This window comes from Amphiura filiformis, chromosome 12 (genome assembly GCF_039555335.1).
Source record: "Amphiura filiformis chromosome 12, Afil_fr2py, whole genome shotgun sequence".
Taxonomy (NCBI): Eukaryota; Metazoa; Echinodermata; class Ophiuroidea; order Amphilepidida; family Amphiuridae; genus Amphiura; species Amphiura filiformis.
Window position 1 is genome coordinate 36,364,454 of NC_092639.1, and position 26,532 is coordinate 36,390,985.

The following is a 26,532-nucleotide window of genomic DNA, read 5'->3' on the forward strand; positions in this document are numbered from 1 at the left end:
GCTGGAATGGGCTATTCCAGAAATTTTCCACACATCCCCCAAAGATGACTAAGTTAAATTTAAAACACAATGTGGGATTTCCAATGTATGATTTTGCAAAATTATATGCAATTCCCCAAGCCACCCGTAACATAACAATGGGATTTCCTAGCCAAATATTTAGAGTGTACATTTTGGCATTGGGATTTACATGCATTTACACAAAAAAGTGATTGGAATTCCCAATTTTTTATATTCCGATGTGCATTTGGGCGGGAAATGGGATGTTCTTTCGACTTAGCAATTCCCAAGCAATATTGAGGGGGAAAGCTGTGGGAAATCCCAATGTCATCTTTGGGGGTGTGTGGAAAATGTCTGGAATAGCCCAAAAACATCTCACATCATTGCATTTTCACCATGTCTGTACTCAATTTGGTATGAAGCAGAATGGTTGTATATAAGCAAATTTCTTACTGGAATTTCCAGCATCCATCACATGTTCATAAGAATGAAAGACACAAACAATCATTCTTACTTTAGTTCACTAGAATGAGCAAAGTGACACATTCATCTAAATTTAAATAAATAAAAGATCTATATTTAAAGCATTTTAAATTGTTTACGATACTGTTGTAATCAATAGCTGTGGGTAGGTTTGGACTTGAAACAAACAAGCCTTCTAACACCCTCTGGCATATAAACGTACCCTTAAAATAGATTCCAAAATTAACCATTTCCTTAAACTTAATCTGCTGTAGTATTGATTTTGTGATATTTTCAATGTAAACAAAACATGTGCGAAGTTCATAAGGAAAATTTGTGGGATACAAACATGTGACCTATATACGGACTTATTTGTTTTTGAAAACTTGTTTTTGTCATGTGTAGGTATCTGAATTTTATCACTGTTGAATTAAAACTTGTTGGATCAGATATAGCAGGGTGATTTCTTGACGTTTACTAGTTTGGTGCATCATAATTGGAATAAATACATCATTATTAAGTAAAATTGGTTAAATCCAAATAAAAAATTTATAATAAGTGATAACTCAGACACAACAAAACAAGTAAGTGTAATTTTAAAATAGAAACACCCCTCTTGAAGTTATACGATGATTGGACATGAATGTTTGGTATGATTTGTCATGTTTATAACAAATTCCATAAATAAATAAAGTTCAGCAATTTTTTAAGGCATGGTAAACAAACATTTCCTAATTATGTTTGTGAATTAAATCTGTTTTGGGGGTGGCATTAGATCCCGGGTGACTGCCAAAATACTAATTTTTGCAAAGACAGCTGGGGCCAGCACAAGGGGCTGAAAGTTCAGGCTTCTACTTGCCATTCCTATCACGGCCTCAAAAGGTCCAATTTTGCATCGTTTAGCCACCCCTCAAACCATGCCATTCTAGACAACCACCTAGTTCACAGAGTGGTAGCACCGGCACATTTGTGAACATGATGCTATCAATCTGGGAACACTTCTTTTAAGCAAATAGCCCATAATCACTTTGAAACCAAAGATTTCAGGAAGGAATTTCAGTGGAAGATGGTACCTGGTTGGGATGTACCAAGGTCTAAGTAATTTCCGTTGTCTTGGTATCATTGACCCAAAATAAGGTTTCTGTCCTTACATGCCATGCTGTGCTGTATTCCACAAGGAAGTAAACCAGTGATAACAGCAATGGGATCAATGGTTGACAATGGCAGAAAGAAGCCCTTGAACTTGATATAATAAGGTGCATGGTGTGTGATTTCCTCTGTCTTTATTGTACTGATCTTCTTAACCCTAACCCTCCCTGATCCAATAAAATCCAACAGCGTAAAACCACTGCGCATGTATGCATCCCAAGTCATGCGATGATGCAATCACCCTTAGTCATATACACACACGGTTTTCATGGGCAGGCCAGCGAAACACCTGTGACTACCAGCCGCCAATTGTGTGCTTGGCAAGCCTGGGGTCTGGGATTCGAATCCCAGGGGAAACAAACAACTTCTATATTCATCTTCTCTTTCATTCATTCCTTCTTTCCTTTCCCATAGCCAAAAGCCTGGGGGAAGTTAGGGATAAGGTTACAAATAACATTTGGGTGCTACTTACATTTGGTTTGATAAATTGAGTGGCTGATGACTTGAAACCCTTACCCAAAAAAGGACTCATTTCAACAGAGTTTGAGGCCCAAATATTTCTCCAAATTACAAACTCGTCTGTAGCTGCTTCAGCACAAATCAAACATGTCTGGGATATTTTGCAAAAAACTACTCACTTGAGCAGCAGATCCTTCCATGCCTCGTATGTAAGTGAGTACCCCAGACACTTGCCTTGAAAAGGTTGTTTCACAAATTTTTCCCTCTTACCTCGACTTGCTGTTTCTGGTTGCGTAAGATTCCAGGTTCCACCCCAATTGGTCCCAGCACACCCATCATCTTGTCTTTCTCTCCCAGCCATGTCTTTAGTCTGTTATACGCTTGCTCAAAATCGCTCAGACTATTGATGGCGCTTTCCAAATCTTGTGTTCTGGCTTTGGCTTTGTCTTGTAGTCTAATCCATCTGTCCTCTGTGTAGGTAAAATAGATATAAGTAGATGCTGTGATTAGGATGGGCAAAATGTAGAGCAAAATTAATTCCAACATTCCCTGGTGACTGTGAACAAAATTCTATATCATGACATCAATTCAATCCAAGAATGATGAAAGCATCTTCATCAATTCCATGTCAAAATTTGCAACATTATCACACTGCTTGCATCCTAAACAATTTCTCTGTACGTAAATTGAAGCGCTAGGCCTTGTTTCTCTTTTTAACAAGATGCACCATCACAACCTCATTCTTTTACACAGTTCAATTATGCACATGACGATCAGACAGGAGGCCCTGTAACTTGCTCACAAGATGCAAAGTCAAGTTAGCTGGACACTAATGACTAGCTATGCCTTGGATATCATCACTACGTCATTGATGTGGGAGCAGGGGTGCCTGAATAAATTGAAAAATGACAACCCAACTTGTAGTTTTGTCACTAAATGAAATGTGTGTAAGAATACTATGTCTTTGATAAATGAAACTTATTACAGTCAGCATGGTCATCATGATCAAATGGCCGATTTTTTTTTGTGTTGCCTAGACGGCCATAATTGCTTTAAAGATCACTACTTGTGAACTGGAAAAGGGGTTTGCTGGTTACTACATCAACAGAAACGTCAGTTGCTATTGCTAAGTATAAATACAAACATGTCACACCTTTGCTGACGTTATTATGATCATGCAAAATATTAAACAAATAAAAAGAATTGACAATGTGTATTTCAGATCTATTTTTTATAAAGAGTATACCAGTTTCATTTTTCATTTGAGATTCATCAGTTATTGAAGTGTATAGAGTCAAGTAAAAGTAAACCTAGGCTTTTGACATAATTTCCACTCTTTTGGTTAAATTGTTTTTAGGCAAATGTTTCGATTTATCCCCTCTCTGAAATTTACTTCAGTCATCCCCAATTCCCTTGAAAAAATAATCTGGCACAGCCACTGAAGACATTGACTTGCCATTGAGAATTCTGAAGTGAAGAATTTCATGCCTTAGAATGTGAGGTATGTTGGGCCCTATACCTATATGCACGGAATTAGCATCATTAAAGAAACAACTTACATTAAATAAAACTCTCTTTTCCTACATTCAGGATTGTTACCACTATCTAGCCTCTAACTTTATCCATAGATCTTCAATTTTTTTTAAAGATCTACGCTATATCACATTTTGATCAGGCAACTTGTTTTTTCTTTTTCACTTTTTTTAAAAACTTGTTTATATCAAGCACTTTTAATGATGCTTAAAGGCAAGATGGAGGGGAGCATGACCTAGCAGTGTTTGCACTCAAATATTAAGAAAAGTAAAGATGACACACACAAGGAAAGGTATGGGTTCTGAGGAGATCCCAAGGCTTGATATAAGGGGTGTGATATAATGGGTGCCATGTAATTGATTTTTTCTTGGGAGGGGCAAACACCCAAAACTTTTTATTTTGGTATATGGCCTTAACTCAAGAACCACAAGACCTATGAATATGGTCATTGGCTTCCTTGACTTATTTCCTGCAGTTATCAGTTAAATGGCTAAAACTGGACAAATATGGCTCCAATAATAAATCCGTAATTTCTTTTTTGCATTTTGTAAATGCCATTATTTTTATGTTACATAATTTGACAAGCGCACATTCTGAGCACAACAGATTGACTTTAATAATCAAGGGTGGCTATTTATTGACCCATGCTTCCAATATGTGCCATCACTGAATCTCTAGCATGACAATCACTTGTGTGGTGTTGGTTGCTATGGAGACCAATTACCATAGTAACCAGTGCATTCCTGATGGCAGTCAAATGAAGCTCATCTTCATTTGGAAATAGAGTTGTATTGATTGCTGTTATTCATTTATCCATAAACAATACCAGGTGCAACACACCCACTATGATTGTAATTATGACATGTAACCATGCCAAGCAAAAAAACGATAAGATTAAAAATGGAGAACAAGGATTATCACATTATTGCTGCATTAATAGATATGTGATGCAATCAAGCAAAATCAGTCGGAACTTGGAAATATTGATTTTAAGATATAGCCATACAAAGGAAATATTTCTTTTTGTTTTCTCTTGTTTTGGAAACTCTTTAATTGTTCATATCTTTGGGACTGGCTGTTCAATTTCAGTGGTGTTTTCTGCAAAATACAGATTTATAAATGCTTTTTACTATCCTATAATAAACAGAAAATTTAATATCTTTCTGAGTTCCGATTGATTTTGCTTGATCGCATCACATATGTAGAATAACATTTTGGTTTAAGTTGCTCATGCTATTGGTCATTTGTTTGACCTACCAATTCATTTTTAGGGCGCCCACTACAGCGGGCCCCTTATTTGTCTTGACTTTGCAAAAAGCTTCTAATTTCAGTCTTGCTAGATTTACTTCGCAACTGTTTTGCTTAAAAGTAGGCCTATGCCCAGCTTAGAAATAAAAGCACAATTTGCTTGGTTTTGATTTTATTATTGTTTACTAATATGTACGGGATGAAATCTTGTGCGTTTAGGCCCAAAGCTTCCATTGGGCACCCCATTCCTTTTTTAAAGGAATTTTTATTGAGGCATTAATACAGATGACGAAATACTATTTGCAAATGCTTCCTACAGGGAGATTCAATATAAGAGTATTCAGAGTAGGCCTACATTGAAGGATCTTGCATGTTATACAAACATTAAGTGCATTCAAAGGCTTGATCAATCCTTAATATCAATTTGTATAAAAGCACACCGCATAGAGACCTATCCAGCTATGTACACCCTCAGTTCTTTATTCATATTTGCCCTCATGATTTAAGGGTTCACAAAAATTACCCTTATTTATTCTGATCGGCCCACTTTACTAACTTCCTTATTATTCTACCAATTGGTATTTACACACTGCTCTTAGGCCTGGATTATATAAATATTACATATGGATGTAGTGTTCATCACATTATGCTGAGATTGAAAGATTTTCAGTATGTGGTATTTCATCTAATGCTAGTCTCATTTCATACTTGTTTCAAATATCTAGGGTTATATAAAAATATATGGGTAGAATGTACAATGGTCTTAAGAAAGTTAACTGGTTCTTCAAATTTAGGGAAAGTACTCATAAAACAGAACATGATGAATAGGAATCCATTGAAAGGTATTCATATGAAACCAAGAAGTCCAAAGGAGTGTGATTGCTACAAAGTTCATCCAAATTTCAATAATTAACCATTTTCAACCAAATGATACTAAAATGTACTCTAACCCTAACACTGACCCAGGTTTTTGGCTATCGGAAGTCACAGAAGATCCGAATTTTTCAAGAAGAAGAAGAATTTTGACTTGGCACCCCCGGGATTTGAACCTTTGACCCCCCGCATGCCAACCACATGATCGGACCGGGAGCTACACGGCTAATTGCTGCCCGCCCGCAATTCCGTGAGCATTTGACACTTAGGGTGATTGCGTCATCGCAGACCCTGGGATGCATGCATGCGCAGAATTTTTCATTGTGGTATTCTGTGGTTTTTTTGGGTGTCAGGGTTAACATAGGCCCTAACCTGGAAAAATACATCTTAAATAACCCTAACACTGACCCAGGTTTTTTGCTATCGGAAGTCACAGAAGATCCGAATTTTCCAAGAAGAAGAAGAATTTTTGACTTGGCACCCCCGGGATTCGAACCTTTGACCCCCCGCATGCCAACCACATGATCGCGGACCGGGAGCTACACGGCTAATTGCTGCCCGGCCCGCAATTCCGTGAGCATTTGACACTTAGGGTGATTGCGTCATCGCAGACCCTGGGATGCATGCATGCGCAGAATTTTTCATTCTGGTATTTTGTGGTTTTTTTGGGTGTAAGGGATAAGCACATGAGCTTGATTTGTAGGTCAAGTTGTAACAAATTAGATCATGATAATTAGACTAAAACAAGTAAATCTGTAGGCCTAGTTTACCCACAATCCAGCAATAGATGGAAGGAAACAATGCTGAATTGTTCCTGTTCGACACACTGATTGCTTTAGCATATTGTCAGGTAAGTTTTAAAGTGGTCCCAGACAAACAGTTACACAGTTTTATAATATGCCTGTATCATTCTAGCACTTGCGGCAATTGAGAGACAAGCCACTGATGATCAAATTTAATGCTGATAGGGATTGTGTCAATGCTACCATTTCATTGCTAAGTACATTGTAGTCTCCAAGTTATCAAGTTCAACTGGTAACAATTTGCCACTGACTTCCGAGTTTTGATCAATCAATATACAGCTTTTCCAATAGGGCAAGAAGTACATGTAGATGCAAAAAATATCAACCTATGAATGATGGTAGTATGTTGGCACCTCAGGCCTAAACCAAAAAGAACCAGTCATGAACTTTCACCACAGGTACATTCCTAGCCTCTGGATTTAATTTGGAGTTGATGTCTGAGCTAAGCTTTCTACTACATATGTAATTCTTTGACATATTGATCCCACATGTATAATACCTTATTTGTAAGTGAATGATTATGATTTCAACCAATCCATGCCCATTTACTTGCAAAGATTTATGCAGGACTGGATTTAGCCAGACAGCAAAAGAACATTCCAAAGTTGTAATCACTTCAATTATGTCAATCTATAGACATTGCAAATGCAAGGAAATAATGTTGGACCAATATACATGGCCTAATTGGTAATAAATTTTTAAAGATCAGAATCCTCCATATTTAAGTCAACTTTGAAATTGAAAATAGAACAATGGTCCTCTCAATTGCATACTTTATTGCATGGGTGCAATCACAAATCTGTGGAGTAGTAATAGTCTACTTTGATACCCTCTTTTGAAACTCATATTTCAACTTATCACACAATTAACGACAACCACTCCCATCCGAAAACCATGATGCCCTGAAAAAAAAGGGGGCCCTTTTCTCCGGGTAGAGTGGTCACTGAAGATGTATATGGAATGGCATAGCTGGAGAAAATTTATATCAAGAAGGGACTGCAAAGCAGTCTAATCTATTAAAGTAAAGGCCCACATCTCCCAGTGATTCCCCAAAATAAAACAGGGAAGTCCCCTGTCTTCCACTACCAATCCATTCACACCTGACACTAATTCGTACTCCATCCCAGACTATTGACACAACATTGCAACATGACATACCAAGACACCCTGAGGGAACCATTTATGTCACTCCTGTTTTGACTGCACTTCCACCATGTGAACTTCATTCAAGGTCTTTGACCTGAGCAGGTAACATCCCCAAGGTACTTGCTCTACCATGCCACTAGGCATTGGGGTCCTTGGCTACAATTGTAGGTCATTGTCATCATGAAGTGGTTGCTAAGCAACTTTTCCTGCTCAAAGCAAACAATTTTTTTCAAGGAAAAGGAAACAACAGTATATGGAACAGGTACTAAGTACTATACAAAGTCTTTATTTTGTCTATTAAATATGTGTGTGTGATGGCCTCCATCTGAATCTGCAGGTCTAAAGTTCTACTATGCACACACAGTTCACAACAGATAGTGGAGGCATAGTGTGGGCAGCATGCGGCCTCAGAACAATATTTTTGGGTAAAATTGGGACAGAATTTAACAAATTGGAACAAATTTAACCAGCCCTTTTAAATATCCTTTTCTCTCTGAATGGGACAACATGATTCTCCATGACCCTGGCCACTTGAACCAATGTCTATAACAATTATCAGATAAATGTCATCCTTACATAATTATAAACCTCTTCCAAACATATTAAGTCCAAATAATCATGATAAGGGTGGTTGAGCCACCCTAAATATATTAACTGTTAACAGTTATATCAATATAGCTAATGTATTACACAAACTTGTATAAGACCAGTAGATTTGGTAGATAACAAAGGATCAGAAGGAGTATCTCATTATCAGATAACTGTCACTCTTGCATAATTATAAACCTATAATAAGTCCAAATAATTATTATAAGGGGGAGAGTGGTCCTCCCTCCAATTTTTAAAGCTAGTAGATTTTGTAGACAACTCAAGACTATTAGAAGCTATTAGAATTTTAAGGGAATAGCACTCCCAACTAAGGAAGTTAGACAAAATGATAGTTGATGATTGAGGAATAGAACTACATGGGACAAAAAAATCACAAAATAGTACAAAGCCACCAGTTTATAACATTGCCTATCCTTTCTCAGTAAAATTATGCAGTTCAACACATTTCAATTATTCAAGTACAGTATATTTTCATAATCACTACTGCAGCATACAATCATTAATTCTTACTTCAACCCACATGTTGTTTACATACTGATACAAAATCAGACCACCACATTTACAATATTCCACTTGTTTTCATATTCACCCACACATGCAGTAATCATATCCCTCATTGATTAACTTTTTCTGCTTCCATCAACAGCATGAACAGTCAAATTTCAAATTATGCACAGGTATTAAACATCTGAAGCTTCTAACGGGTTAAGTAAAATGAATGATTTGTGTAAATCATGTTCATGTTAATTGTTTATACTAAATATATAAATATACAACAACCAGGGGCGGCGCCACAGGGGGGGCAAGGGGGGCAATTGCCCCCCCCTATGATTTTCAAAAAAGAGGTAAAAGGAAGGAAAAGAGAAAGAGAAGAAGGAGAGAGAAAAGGAGGGAGAAAAGAGAGGAGGAGAAGAAGAAAAGGAGCAATTCCCCTCCCTGGCCATGGTTAGAAGGAGGAAACTCCCCCTTCGGACATCTTGCCCCTTGTGGAATGCTGACCTACGCGGTTTTAAAGTTGTTGGTTTTATATTTTGGGCCCATTTTCGGCAAATTTTCCCCCATAAAAGTCACACATGGCCTCTCTTGCCTTCTCCCAACTACTTTTGCTCGCTACACTCGCGAATGGGCTAATTTTGTCCCTTTTCTGACTGAAAAAGCATAAAAACTGTTTTTTTCCCTTGCTACGCCATAAAGTGGACCTTTTCGCTTTTAGTGATCATCATAGGGGCGACTACCTCCGCCTATGCTCTTGATTATGACTTTCAACTTGAAATATTTCCAACCTCAAGACCCCTCCCCATTCATATCATTATATCGTGCCAATTTATTAAAAACCCGCATATCATATACAATGTACCTGACTTAACATACACCACGCTGCGACCAGAGGCGTAGTTCCGACCGGGTGTGGGGTATAGGCCTAAATCCCCAATATTTTGATAGGGTATGATGGTCCATACAATCATTCCCCAATGTTGACGCCTGTATGTGGGTTTCTGACCAAAGTAACCTCATATATTTGGTCATTTTAGCCTAAAAAGTGCCAAACTGTTTCTCGCGCTTCGCGCGACTTTATTTACCGTTTCCACCATATTTCACTTCGTGCACATTTGTACCATGAACTTATTTTGTTGCCAAAAGGTGCTGGATTTCCTAATTGAGTAGGTCCATGCCTAATACCAGCGGGCTGAAAGTCGGACACGTGAATGAAATCCATAAAAATATGCGGTTGGAAAATAATTAAATAACCCTAAAAAGGTGAAAATGGTGCATCAAATATCTTCATTTGTGCTTTCATTTTGAAAAATTTCTAAATTCTGAGGGGGGCACATCCCCTCAGACACCTCTGCGTCAGCAAGAAGCGCTGACGGGCAACGCTTTCGCTGCATACAAATTTTTCACAATTGTTTTGCCCCCCCTATCAAAATACCCTGGCGCCGCCCCTGACAACAACACTTCGTATTATTCCACTTACACCATGTCTTTCTACATGTATTATTTTATCAGGTGTAAGTCTGTCTCATGTACACCCACAAAATTCCAGGTTATGATTTACAGTAGTCAAATTAAGATAGGAAGCAGTAATAATTAACGCTTCACTAACATCGTTTTGAGTCATTAGTCAAAATATGACATGGTGTAACTACACAGGTAGAGGCCCATGTATTAATTTCTGCATGTGTTTATACCATCTAGCAAATTTTAAGATGCAACAATTAAGGGCTTATGCTTTAAAAATATCAACTGTTTCTTCAACTTTCCATTTGTACAGTCAGTCAGTTTTACATTTGCTGTGGTTTGTTACTAGCCCACCAGTATTTCAACTTGCCCACATGTTTTAACAAGTGCATGATTACTGAAATGTTGATTCTTCAGGTGATATTTTACAACTAGACCTGGCAAGTAACAGCCATGTTGCAGCTCCCAAGTTGAATGTGCCAAATTTGAGCCCTGGTCATCGAGTTGGCCTCTATAAACTTGTATAACTTGGACTCAGTGAATGTCTAAAATAGTATGGCAAGTTGTTTGAAGACTTTGACCATAGACATGATAGAGAACCACACAACAAACTACTAAACTTAACATACTAATACTATGTTCAATAACATCCGGGAGTATTACACATGCTTATAGGAAGCCTGTATGAAAACAGAATAACATACGATTCTCCCTATTCATACCTGTGCGGTCCCCAGGTTTCTGTCTGTCCCAATGCCACTGCAGTAAGTTATCAATGAAAACACTGAAATGCCCCTCCATCAGCTCTTAGACCACTGAAGATCAGCTGTTTTCCTCAACACCAAGAATAGAAAATCATTGCACCATGCCTACTACTGCCATACAATCAGTGCACCATAACTACACCATGACGAAGTGAAACTAGTTGCCTATAATGTCCCCAAGAAGTTTGCTATAGTAGGGGTCCAACATGTGGGCATAATTCCATGCAATATTAGTAATATTATATGCAGGAAGTCTCCACTTTACATGTTCGTCAAGGTGGAAGTGTTTGCAAACGTCATCAAAACTTTTTGAAAATAATAACAATTATCATGACAATAGTTTCTGCCCACAGGACCTGCTCCATGAAATGTGTGCACAAAGGTACAAGAGTCCTCAGCAAGTATATAATGCATTATAAATGCAAAAAGGAAAATTCTACAGCACCATACCAGGAATTGTACACAATATACATCCCCTGAACTAAATAAAGTTTCCAGACTATTTGTTTCCTTGTGATTTCCTTCAAGGAAACATTACATTTAAGTGTGTTTATGACAGCTTTTCCTAATATTCTGCTATTTATCTAGATCTATATTTTATTGATATGTTTTTCACTCAGAGATTTTCACAAACAAATAAATACCATGGTCTTAGCATTAATCATATTTTCATGGTTTGCCGAATTTGGCAGACGTCTACATTAGCATAATATGAGTTGTTTTTGACATTTCCATATTCCCAGAATTCCTGGCGAGCTGTCTGGGACTCCTGCATGGCAAAACTAGGAAATTATTTCCACCAGAACAGTTGCAAGTTAACAAAATTAAATTGTTTTAATTATGTGTTCTAATTTTGTTGCCCTTATACTTCTGGTGCCAATTACACACAAAGCATATGACCACCACATGACTGGAGACTATTGTTATCATTACACAGAATTACATAAACATGTCGCATAATTGTTCAGGAAATTCACATTTACAATGTATGTTGTGCTAAATTCTTTCAGTCTGGAATCATATTTTACCACTAAAATTCACATTCACAGTTACTAGGTGTCTTTTACTTCCATGCTTCACTAACAACCAGCTGCATTTTTATAAATTAGAGAGTTAAAACATAGCATGCAATATAGGTGTACATTATAGGCCTACCAAAATTTGCTTTTTTATTGGGCAAAACAAAATAAACTGATGAAATGACACAGACTGCTTAATTGAATCCTCCAGAATCTACAGAAAAAGCACCTTCAAATTACAAAATTTGAGTACATTAAAGCAACAAGAATAAGCGTGTATGACATAAATGTAACACTTTCCTCAAAATGTCATTGGAAGAGGAGATGCAATAAAAGCTTAAATAATGTTCAAACCTGTTTGCTTCCGCTTTGGTTTCCATTGAATCCACTCAAATAAATTATTGATAAATATAGCACATTCTCCTTCCATTTTGTCTGCCACTCAGTTGTCATGGTAACCATGTAATCTGGTTGTGGCTGAATGTATCAACATTGCAAAGTTTTACAGCCAAGATCACAGAGGAACAAGAGCAAAGGATGGCTCTGACTTGGTATACTTTTACATGTTGGCATTAAGCTGCTCCACATAAGTTGAAGTGAAGTTCACACAAGTTTAAAGGCAGAAACTACTTGAGGCAACGTGGTGGACTCATGTGGTGGAAATGAGTGGAAATGAGTCGGACACCCATTATTAACATTACCACAGTTATGTCAAGTCAACCATGTCTGCTGCCAAATATTTGCGGATAAAATAATGACAAGAATTCATTATTCGCCAATGTAATCCACATTTGTGTTATCTTTATAAATAGGCTCGGGCAACAACAAACAAGATGGCCGACGAATCACATGTCTATCTATGTCTGTTCACCAGCAGAAACCAACCTTGAATCAACTTTCTGGACCTGTACCACAAATTTGTACAATAATCAGTAATAATTGAGTGATTCAAAGCAAAGTTTATTTATTGGTTTAGTGTTTATCCAGGAGTGTATTAATAAAGGGTTAAGTCCGGCAATCTTACAAACAATTAGATTTTGTACACCCACACCTAGACAAATATGAGCATTTTATCAGGTTGGATAAGTACAAATAAATTGGTATCTTTGAGGAGGTCAAGAGTCCACCAATAGAGAGTTTATGTTGCACTGTTACTATGCAAAGATTATGTGTCAATTAATATAATTGTTTTTAATTGTACAATAAAATAATTAACACATATACGGTAATGTAATTGGTAAATTCTTAACCGGGTCAATTTGATTTTGAAGATTATGTACATTTCCTGCATTACAGTTGATGTTGATACAATCAAAATGATTGGTACCCTGGGGTACCCATCAGTTTATGGATGAGTCTGACACATCAAAATTCAACATGAGATCCAAATAATTTGTAGATTATTTGCCATTAAAGTCATAAACTACACATTCTGGATATTCAAATGTTTCCAAAGAATCCAATGTTGCATTTGGAAGAGGCAGGCTTTTACAATAAGCAACAAAATTGATGGGTACCAATCATTTTGATACAGCCTGTATGATTAAAACAAGAGGTTTTGAATATTTGGTGAATATCTTGTCACATAAGCTTAAATAAAATTGACATAGAATTGCATCAAGTAACCCCAAACTTAGATGAAATTATACAGTATTCACTGAATTAATGAATGTACAATTGCTCCGAAATAAGTTGACAAAGTTTCAAGAACACTGTTATTTTTGCTAGGATGTGTGCTTATAAGCTTCAGCAACGGACAAAGCATTGCTAATTTAACCTTCGTTTGGCTCACATCAACACTTGGAAACATAATAGAACATGGATCGTTATAATACTAAATAATGTCAACATTTGACCAGCAAAGGTACAAGAGTTCTCAACAAGCAAATAATGCATTATAAATGCAAAAAGGAAAATTCTACAGCACAATACCAGGAATTGTGCATATACATCCCCTGAACTAAATAAAGTTTCCAGACTATTTGTTTCCTTATGATTTCCTTCAAGGAAACATCATTTTAAGTCAATCATCTCATTGTAAAGTCTCAAGTGATATAATATGTGCTTGTACTTGTGGTATTGATAATTCTGAAATTGAATTTGATGGTTATAATTTGTGTAGAATAGACAGAAAAAACCATGGTGGCAATGTAATTTACATTAAGGATGATTTAACCTTTGTTGAAAAATTAGCAACCTTCTTATCAATGATGTTGAAAGACTTTGGGTTGAAATATGTCTTCCTCACAGCAAACCCATCTTAGTTGGTACTGTTTATCATGTTCCAGATGCTTAAGCTGAAATGCACTGATAAGATTGATGCGAATTTGGCAGAGGTCTACATTTATATTAGCATATGAATATGTGCTATTTTTGACATTTCCATATTCCCAGAATTCCTGGCGAGCTGTCTGGGACTCCTGCGTGGCAAAACTAGGAAATTATTTCCACCAGAACAGTTGCAAGTTAACAAAATTAAATTGTTTTAATTATGTGTTCTAATTTTGTTGCCCTTATACTTCTGGTGCCAATTACACACAAAGCATATGACCACCACATGACTGGAGACTATTGTTATCATTACACTGAATTACATAAACATGTCGCATAATTGTTCAGGAAATTCACATTTACAATGTATGTTGTGCTAAATTCTTTCAGTCTGGAATCATATTTTACCACTAAAATTCACATTCACAGTTACTAGGTGTCTTTTACTTCCATGCTTCACTAACAACCAGCTGCATTTTTATAAATTAGAGAGTTAAAACATTGCATGCAATATATGTGTACATTATAGGCCTACCAACATTTGCTTTTTATTGGGCAAAACAAAATAAACTGATGAAATGACACAGACGGCTTAAAATTGAATCCCTCCAGAATCTACAGAAAAAGCACCCTTTAATTACAAAATTTGAGTACATTAAAACATAAATAAATGTAACACTTTCCTCAAAATGTCCTTAGAACTAGAAGAGGAGATGCAATAAAAGCTTAAATAATGTTCAAACCTGTTTGCTTCCGCTTTGGTTTCCATTGAATCCACTCAAATAAATTATTGATAAATATAGCACATTCTCCTTCCATTTTGTCTGCCACTCAGTTGTCATGGTAACCATGTAATCTGGTTGTGGCTGAATGTATCAACATTGCAAAGTTTTACAGCCAAGATCACAGAGGAACAAGAGCAAAGGATGGCTCTGACTTGGTATACTTTTACATGTTGGCATTAAGCTGCTCCACATAAGTTGAAGTGAAGTTCACACAAGTTTAAAGGCAGAAACTACTTGAGGCAACGTGGTGGACTCATGTGGTGGAAATGAGTGGAAATGAGTCGGACACCCATTATTAACATTACCACAGTTATGTCAAGTCAACCATGTCTGCTGCCAAATATTTGCGGATAAAATAATGACAAGAATTCATTATTCGCCAATGTAATCCACATTTGTGTTATCTTTATAAATAGGCTCGGGCAACAACAAACAAGATGGCCGACGAATCACATGTCTATCTATGTCTGTTCACCAGCAGAAACCAACCTTGAATCAACTTTCTGGACCTGTACCACAAATTTGTACAATAATCAGTAATAATTGAGTGATTCAAAGCAAAGTTTATTTATTGGTTTAGTGTTTATCCAGGAGTGTATTAATAAAGGGTTAAGTCCGCAATCTTACAAACAATTAGATTTTGTACACCCACACCTAGACAAATATGAGCATTTTATCAGGTTGGATAAGTACAAATAAATTGGTATCTTTGAGGAGGTCAAGAGTCCACCAATAGAGAGTTTATGTTGCACTGTTACTATGCAAAGATTATGTGTCAATTAATATAATTGTTTTTAATTGTACAATAAAATAATTAACACATATACGGTAATGTTAATGGTAAATTCTTAACCGGGTCAATTTGATTTTGAAGATTATGTACATTTCCTGCATTACAGTTGATGTTGATACAATCAAAATGATTGGTACCCTGGGGTACCCATCAGTTTATGGATGAGTCTGACACATCAAAATTCAACATGAGATCCAAATAATTTGTAGATTATTTGCCATTAAAGTCATAAACTACACATTCTGGATATTCAAATGTTTCCAAAGAATCCAATGTTGCATTTGGAAGAGGCAGGCTTTTACAATAAGCAACAAAATTGATGGGTACCAATCATTTTGATACAGCCTGTATGATTAAAACAAGAGGTTTTGAATATTTGGTGAATATCTTGTCACATAAGCTTAAATAAAATTGACATAGAATTGCATCAAGTAACCCCAAACTTAGATGAAATTATACAGTATTCACTGAATTAATGAATGTACAATTGCTCCGAAATAAGTTGACAAAGTTTCAAGAACACTGTTATTTTTCAAGGATGTGTGCTTAAGCTTTAGCAACGGACAAAGCATTGCTAATTTAACCTTCGTTTGGCTCACATCAACACTTGAAACATAATAGAACATGGATCGTTATAATACTAAATAATGTCAACATTTGACCAGCATTTTCTATTTTATTTGTGTGCACTAACAGTGACGCAAGCACTTGCGAATGTACCGACAAAATACATGATATCACTGACAAGTGTTCTTGTATCGGTCAAAAATTGTCTGTCTACAAAATAAAAACAAATTCTGTATCAAATCTGATACTTCAATAACATCACAGTATTGTATTTCATATTTATTTTTCATAAAACCAATTTTGTTTCTATCTATTATTGATGAAACAGTGTAAAGGAATTTTCAGATGTGATCAACGCACCATTACACATATTACATTGGATTAGATATACCGTACCTATTGTATACCAATCATATGCATCTCTGAACAGGGAGTCGCTTGGATCCACAGGGCATATTATTCACGCAGCAATGAAATCAGCTTACACTTGTTGCTGGACTTCAGCAGTACTACAGTTTCAGCCTGAAGGGCTTGTTTTATACCAGCAAAAAGTGTATTTTAAGTTTGAAATGTTTATCTTTAGAGCCCTATTTAGTTCAAGTCAAGTTGTGGCAGTCAGTAACCTATAGTTCACACGATAATCTTATACAGGATTGTAGTAATATGAACCTATAAGCCTATTTGTCTCATTTTCCCATGCATGTTTAACGATGAACATGTAAAAGTAAAAGTACCCCAAAAACTGATTTTAATATCTAAAAATTTGTTACAATATCAGCAAGAATTTCATTTTGGAAGCTGTGAAATAATTGTAAATCAATTGATTATTGACTGATTGAATAAATACATATTAAACCTGTGTAATTAAGTGCAATATCATCATCAACCTTGGACAGTATTAGAAATTTAGGTGGGGCTTGAAATTATTCATTAACAAACAAATGAAAGATTCTCATTATGACTAAGTGCTAAGTTTTGCTTTTGAAATGCCATATAAATATATAGGTTGCTCATTTTGACCCAAACATTCATGTATTGTAAAGTTAAGGGAAATTATTTGAGTTTGGGCTTCAATACTAAATGGAAAAACAATTACATGAATTGACAAATTTTCAGATTTCCTCACACATGAGGGAAGAAACCTTGGGTCCTAAAGTTAAATGTGTGCAATTTAAGTAGCTTCATATAAATTCCTTCTTATATTTCAAAAGATTTGTGGTTATATGAGGATATGTGATTCCCCACCCTATTATTTATTTGCAACGATGAATGATGGCTCTTATTTTAAATCAGAATTAAAATGATTATAGTGGTTTTGGTTGAATTGGTTCATTGGGATCCATTTTCAGCAGCAATTCATTATGAGTTCATAAAAAATGATCAAACAATGGAATCACTGCTGTAATTCACTTGTTGATTCAACCACATAGGTTACCATGGTAACTTCAAACAAAACCTCCAAATAGTGGAACACAATGTATTGATAAATGATGTGTAAACCTGGACCTTTGTTCAGCTATTATTCTAGTCCATTCACTACAGTCACTAAAAGTTCAGAGAGGACATGACAGAATTCAGCCAATGCTTCTTTCAATGTCTCATGTTGAACTACCTGGAAGTAACACACACACATTGAAATTAATGCCAGTTCTGAATGCTGCCATAACTTAACTTTTGCACAGAGATGAATCACAATTTAACCAAATATGGTGACTGCCACTAAATATGGGATCTTGGTATTGCGAACTTTTAAACATTTCCCCCAAAGAAGATTCAAGTGGTATATTCATTCACTCCTCTGCTCAAATCCTGTATGGCAATGTCATGAAGTAAGTCTAAATCGTCACAACTGAACCAAGTACCAGAGTCCAACATTGAATATGGAGGACATGCTTGAAACCTATATGATGAACAGTGTATTCATCATGTTCATAATAAATTCTACTCATTCATTATAAATCATGTAGCTTCAAGTTGAATGACACATATTCATATCATTTAGTTTTGATAAATAATTATGATTGACAATCTCAGAAATCCAAAGTCAATGTGAACTTGTACTATGTCCCCAAAACAGGATGCTATTGTTTTGATGTGTTATCTACCAATGTGAAACTTTAAACACTCTATGTGGGAAAAGGGTGTACAATTGGCAGGACAATTTGTTTTAATCAAACTTTGAAAACATTCAAAGTTGTACAATTTCATTTCATTTGCTGAAAGCTACATAAAAAATCATTCAAACAAGTGTTGCACCCATGCATGGTATCAAAATGATACAATGTATTTAATTTACATTTGAAGAAATTTCATTATTTATTATATTAAAGCCTTTGACCCAGTATTTATCAATTCCAAACACTTCTATGTTAAAAATAGCCAAACATCTGGTACACTACCAAATTTTATTTTTATAAATGAGATGAAATATATGCATATGTTTTGGAGCAGAAAGCCCGGCAGAAAGGTATACTAAGTGTTTTATGGATAAGGCATGCTCAAATACTTCAGTAAATATGTCACAATAAATATTTTGGTGTGAATCTCTGACACAAACTCCAAATATGATGACCCACAAAAGTATCCACCCACATAAATTATGATTAATATTTCTGATACATACAGGCTTCTCAAATGGCATAACCACTACAACTTAATGTAAAAACTAAGCTGAATAGAATGAAGTTAAATTTTTAACATCAACCAAAAAAACATGTTTTCAGTGTCTTAATCATGGAATTTTTATTTCAAGCATGGAATGCTGCATCTGTTTCTATTATTATCAGCTATAGTAGGCCTATTATCATTAGCCTAAACAAAATTAACATTTTCAATGAAAAGGGAACATAATCACCAATTTGGCAATATTTTTATATATAAATTTCAAAACCAGCAGCCAATATGGCCTGCAGCAGTAGACGGTAAAAGTACAGTTAAATAATAAAGGGGTAACTAAGCAAACTATAAGTTCATTATGTTAAAACCTAACAAACATACATGCATCTAATAATAATTGTATTGAATACCTAGCGAAACACTTGATATGAGGCCTTTTTAAAGCCTATTCTCTGATATAATGTCAGCATGTTTTCCTAAACGGTACTAGTCTGACATGCACACATTTATTGTGTACTTATCAGATGTATATACAGGGTGTCCCAAAAAAAAGAGGCCCCTCATTGCGCCCTCTTTTTCTCCTATTTCTGAAAAGTTGATTAAATATATTTTGGTATGTAAAGAAACCTTTAATCGTTAGCTTTAATAAACCAAAACAATTATTTCAATCGGCTCACAACTTTTGAAGATATGCCCTTTTGAGTAAAAGTACCCGTTTTTCACTCTGTCCACGGATAGCAAACAGAGTGGTTGGGATGGCTCATGCTGTGGAGTGGCCTGCACGATCAGCAGACCTCACACCACTTGATTTTTTTTTCCTTTGTGGGAAAATCCAAGATCTTCAGAACATATTACTGAATGCATTCGCAAGTATGCGGCGCACAAGGATGGTACGCAACGCAATTGATGCAATGAGGACCAGGGCTGAAACCTGTATTCGCCAAGGAGGCAACCAGGTAGAGGGCAGAGCAGCACAGTAAACTCACTTCAGAAGAACTAAAGACAAACCAAACAGCCTTTTAGGGCTACCTTTTATCCTAAAAAGAGAAATGACTTATGTTGTAAATAAAAAGAAAGAAAGCAGGAAACAACAAAGTAAGAAAGTAAGAAACATAATAAAACAAAAAGGCATAAATAACCAAGAAAAAATAAGTAATTGCAAGTAAAGCAAAAGAAGTCCCATTCGGCATCCATTTTACCCACAAATTAATGACACTATTAACAAAATCCATTGCCCATAAACCCACCGGTAAAGCCCATTCATAAATAAAGTTATTTTATAAAGTTATCATTGAGGAATGTTTGATATTCATGCATGGTATGTGTACTCCTTTTCAATCTTTGAAGTAGCGAAACCTTCTCCGTGGACAGAGTGAAAAACGGGTACATTTCTTTAAAAGAGCATATCTTCAAAAGTTGTAAGCCGATTGATATAATTGTGTTGGTTTGTTAAAGCTAACGACTCAAGGTTTTTTTTCATACCAAAATATATCTGAGCAACTTTTCAGAAATTGGAGAAAAAGAGGGCGCAATGAGGGGCCTCTTTTTTTTGGGACACCCTGTATTATTAGCGAATAAAGTCCATGTGATTTCAATGCAGCATAAAGTTCAACCAACACCTATACAATTGTATATAATGTGTAGTGTGAAAAAATGACAGGTGTGGTACACTAACACTAAATTTGCATTTTGTTATCAATTTTTATCCAAAATGTAGTAAAAAAAAAATCAATTTTGAAATATTATTGCAGAGCTTTATTGTTAATTTTATCACTCTGGTAAGTGAATATATAACGATTTTGTTCTCCGGTGCATGTAAAAATAATAAATGTGTAATTTTTGCTCCCTAAATGTCTGAGTGTACTTAGTATTCAAATGAACAACCATAAATATTCAATATTTAATGGATGCGAATTAGTTTGGTTCTACATGTAGATTTTATATGACATTCATCCATTAAAACATTCTGCATACCTTGCTACCATGACAATGCACTAATTTAATTCTGCTCACATCTTGTGCACATTTTTGTCAGATTGAATATATCTTGCATATACTAGTATCTGAAACCATACACTATGTTGGTCTGTCAAATTTTGCTATAAAACATGGTAGGCAGCACTGTATACTTACAATAAATAACAATATTATGATTTACTGTCTTTGTGGGAATTTGTGAATGTAAATTTCATATTTTGTTAAATTACACTAAAAATATCATAATGACGGATAAGGCCCTTCACAATTAATTCTTAGTTTCCTGTTTCATGGTTGAAAACCAGGGATGAGGCGACTTTTAATTATTAATTATTAATTATCTTTTATTTTCTTTATTTTAAAATAAGTGGTCGCAACCTACATCAAGCCATTTTGACAAGGAGCATGCATTTAATTATTTTACTACTATGTTCGATTTTATACATAAGTAATGGTACAATTAGGTTCTTTGTTTATTCATCATTATAGATGATATGATCAAAGTCAGAAAGTAGCAAATGGTAGTCATTAAAAGTTATTTTTAAAGAGAAAATCCAAAATATAAATAAAATAATTAAATATTTTGCAATTCTCTACTTTGGACGCGGGCGGGAAACAGGAAACTAAGAATCAATTGTAATTGGCCTAAAAAGCAAATCAATGATACTTTAATAGCATGGGACCAACTCATATATGTTTGTAGTTCTGTTACATCATGGGCATTAACCTAGGGGATTAGGGGGGGGGGGAGGAAGATTGTTCCTTGAAAAAATATTGTGAAGTAAAATCAGGACATTTTGCTCCTCAAGATTTCCAGATTATTTTAAAAGTAAATTATAGTTCTTGCCCAGTCAATCATCCCTTACATTCAGATATGGATACCAGGGTCAAGGGACAGGATGAGAAAATATGTTGCATCTTATTCCTCCTCCTAAAAGGATGGTAAACACCATAGATGAGACAGGATACTTGTTACCAAGGTGATTGTGTTACTATCTCAGGAGGATCAGGAAAGATGTCAGCAATTCATCTTAAATGATTATTTATTATGACATCCAACATCATCTTTTGTTCTTACAGTTCTTAAATCCCAAATACATGAGTACATTTTAGACATAAATTTGACGTAGCAGGTGTAAAACTCATACCCATCACATCACAGTCAATTTTCAATACTGCATTGGCAAATGCAGGGTGTTAAACTTTACCATGAGATATGATACTATTTTGTGACTCAATTACATCCTTGGAAGTAGGTCAGGTTAATTGTATTCACTAGGACAAAATGATTCCAGTTGATAGTCTTACAAAATGAAACATAAATAGTCAAGGACTTGCTTGTGGGATTATGTTCACACCCATGGCTGCAAACAAAGATTTTATACTATTAATGTTAATTCATGTTGGCTTCATGAAAGTAATATTTATACTAATATTTACATTCTCTTTAGCTTTAGGGACCGCTCATTATTTACAGGGGGGGGGGGCGGGAAAAATGTAGGGGGGCTATGTGATTTTCACTTTAACAAACAGGGGGGGTTATGTGATTTTATTTTTCCTGATAGGGGGGGTCAGGTGAAATTTAATATCAAATTATTCACTATGATTACCGGTATGATTCACTACAATAGGCCTATTTACCTCATATTTGGCCATTTTAGCCACAAAAATGAAAATTTTTGCGCGCTTCGCGCGAATCTATTCCTGCACCATATTTTGAGTTTAGCTTCAATATGGCAACATTTTTGGGCCCTTCGCACGCATTTGTGTCATAAAGTTATTCTCTCACCAAAAGGTGCTGGATTCACATAATACCCTGCAAGAAATTTTCCAACCACCTCATGTCATAAAGAAATCTATGCCACTGTTCATCAGCACATTAGCCATGGCAGGGTGGCAAGTCAGTCCCCTCTCCTGCTCAGTCGACAGATGTATTGTGACAAAACTTATGCATCTTCCTTTTGGTCTATTTTAGACCCTAAATTAACCCCAGTTTTTTAGTATCAAAATGTCAAATTGCTGTCCAGGTAATGTTCTTTTAGTAGCAGATCAGTGGGACGATTTGAAATCCCCGGCTCGGTGACTCCGATACATCTTTCTTTGAATTTTAGCATTGAAATAGCATATTTTCTGGGGACAGCTTGGAAAAAACTTGGATTACAATTGTAGGGAGAGGGTGTCTTCTATCTGAAAAGCCAGAGGTGGCAATCATGTTGCCATGCCCAGGGGCCATCAAAAGGTGAATCCGGCCATGGTATACCAGTAAAATGTATTTCTCGATGTGAGGGGGGGTTACATATTTTTTTGTCGGCAATAGGGGGTTATGTAATTTTAGATGCTGCTAATAGGGGGGGTTGTGTAACTTTATGAACTCAATTTTGAAATCCTCCCGGGCCCCCCCTCCCTTATAAATAATGAACAGTCCCTTAATACATGGTTGGGTTCATGGTATGGGCAGACAAGGAAAGAAAGGTAGACTTTGTGATTTAGATCACAAGCCATTAATTCAATGGAAGTGAAAACATTGACAATTGCCAAATGAGAGAATTAGTAAGGAGTGCTTTTCTGACTCTGTAGGGTAGAATAAGGGGGAAAATTTGGGATCTATTATTATATGAAACACTGCACATATTTAAAACATGTACACACCAGAAAAAGAGAAGAGTTACAACTTGATCAGTCCCCATGCTCTCCCATCAATTAGTTCTTCCACAGAATTAATGTGAGGTATATGCCTAATACACATGTCACTTGTATGACCCACCCTATGACCCCCGGGAGTGGTGAGTCACTTTACATAGGTGCGTCGGATTTAACTATACCATGACCCACATGTGCGTCTAAACAATGACTGACATTTGCCGACAATGACTGAGCCCCTTGGTCAAAATTGTGACGCACATGTTAAGGATTATGACTGTCCTCATGACGCAAATTTGACTCACCATTTTAGGCATTTAGGTATTTTGACTGACACTGATGCGCCTAACCATTGACACACCTAGGTAAAGTGACTGACACTGACGCACCCTCGGGGTATGTTGTGACGCCTTTATATTGAGTAAATGACCGTACCCTGCGTCACTAATTGGTTGGTAAATGACCCAACCATGACGCACATCCCCCGGGGGTCCTAGGGTGGGTCATACAAGTGACATGTGTATAAATGTTTACATTTCATAAAAAGTGAACTCTGCAATAATTGTTAAAGGAGATCATTAATAACAGTTCAAAGTACAAGTTAATGTACTTTTCTAGAGACATTCAGTTGATCTACATGTATCTATTTGATATAAAGAGTTTCACTATTACTAATAATACTAAGGTCACACTAATTTTGAGATCAAATTGACACATCTGACTACCTTAAGAATTAATTAGGCTTACATAATGTATCCCATAACAAAAAGTAACTGTACTTTCTACAATACCCACCTCGCATATAGACCATCAATTTGGCAACAGTGATAATCCTTCCCATAGAGTTTGTAATGGTTGCTGTATATTCCCCTGAATCTTTGCTTGTCACGTCACATAGTGCTAACATGCTACTCTCACAGTCTGTATATTCCAAGCATCTATCATTCAATTCTACCTCCACATCATCCTTATACCACCTCACATCTGGTGGAGGACAACATTTGTACAGAGTATGAAACACCACTATATCCCCTTCGTCCACTTCGGTATCAATAATCTCCCGTTCGAATCTCGGTTTATATTCTCTATGGTGGTTACACGTACACATTCCGTTATTTCTGGAGGAGACGGTGATTTCCATCGGTTCCCCATCCTTGCGCCCTGTGATGAAGAAGCGCTGAGGGCCATTTGGCGGTGTTGAGTCTCCCATGGTTGGACTGTATGTTCGCATGGTCTAGTTGAGGTAGATGAGCTTATTTATCATAACACACAGTGAGCATAGTATTTTCAATGTAATTCCAATTTAGTACTGCTGCTGAGACTTAATACTATCCCAGTCTGTTCTTTGGTGCTGTCATGCTATGGTACCACAGTTGTCGGTAACTCCACAGGTTGTTATTGGTATAAATATTAGTCACGGGCAATATGCAATACTGAACAAATATTGATTTCTGCTTTCCTAGTGTGGTGTATATGTGTGCTTTCACTTCTATTCCTCGACCTGCCACCTGATTATCTTCCTTCAACTTGGTAAATGATAAGAAAGTTCTGACTTTCGTAGGTGTTGCTTGTTTCGTTTTTGTCTTGGCAGCCTAGCCAATCCTGACAGTGTTTGCAACTAGGATTACAGTCCTATAACCATGCATGCATTGAAGCAGCGTTATCTGTGGTTAAACAAACTGACCCTTCAGCAAACCGATTAGATGATTGAATGAAGAATAAGCAACACACTCTTAGCAACGACTGATTAATAAAGAAGACATAAAAAGATAGTACTGGTCTCCTGCTGTCACACCTCTCCAATTAAAGCTGTTTCCTTATGCAGATGCTGTGACACATGTTCAAAGCAGTGACACTAAAGATAGTAAAACAATGGCAGTACTGAATGTCCCCGGTGAATGTCAACATGTCTTTGGAATTCAAAACATACCACGACTCATTAAGCAGATATAATAGCGAATCTTCAGGATAATTTGTGCTTAATTAACACACTGCCAAACGTTAACATATCCGGCAGTATAGTGTAACAGAGAATATAAAGCCACATGCAGTGCAAAACAAGGAATAACAATAGCAAGGTGGTTGTTCACGCTGGCTGATTTTGCTTAAAAATTAACGATATCAGTAGAAAAATATTATAAAATCAATGAATTTCCATTAAGTGAATGCAAACATCCAGTAAGGCACAGTGGTGTATATACAATATATATTCACATCATCTTGGCTTGGTATTTATATAAAATGTGTAGTGTTTTCCAAGCAGGATTCAAATGAATGCTAAACCCACACACACATGTATGAAGTGTACAGTTGTCATCAGTGCTAACCATGACCTCAATTTTCGAGGTCGATTACTGCCTGGACTGATCCACTGAGTCAATAGGGAGGTTGAAATCCACACGCAATGAATAAAAGGTTCTATTGTTTGGTGATTTGAGCCCATAGGACATCACAGCGGTGACTCAAATTTTCTTTTGGAGTCTCACGAAATGTTCCCATGGTTTGACAGCTTTTAATAATCACTAGATTCTGTATGCAAAATTTGCAATCAAATAATGACTTATTATGTAAGTTTATTGGTATATTGTTGGTGCATTTAGGTTTAGAGACCAAATAAGGAGAAACCAAAACTAAAAGTAACAATGACCTACAGGATTTCCAAATGGGATGTAATACTTAGGTCTAAAATGGGTCACATATCCACAAACAAGTTTATCTGGTTCATCAAATCTGTTATAAAAGAAATACTTACCTGGGATCAAATTGATTTGGGACATGATTTGTGTTGAGTATTGAATGAAAGAAGTAACAAAATTAATTGAAACTAAAATCTTAATCCAAAAATACAAATCTTTTGAA

At 36.1% G+C, this 26,532-nt stretch overlaps 1 protein-coding gene across 1 annotated transcript in view; it reads right to left on the reverse strand.

Moving 5' to 3' along the window:
* The window catches only part of LOC140166139 (uncharacterized), a 223,096-nt gene that overhangs the window by 51,686 nt on the left and 144,878 nt on the right, over positions 1-26,532 (reverse strand). The window contains 1 exon segment of the mRNA XM_072189524.1: positions 2,341-2,540. Within this exon segment, the coding sequence (XP_072045625.1) occupies positions 2,341-2,540 (200 nt within the window).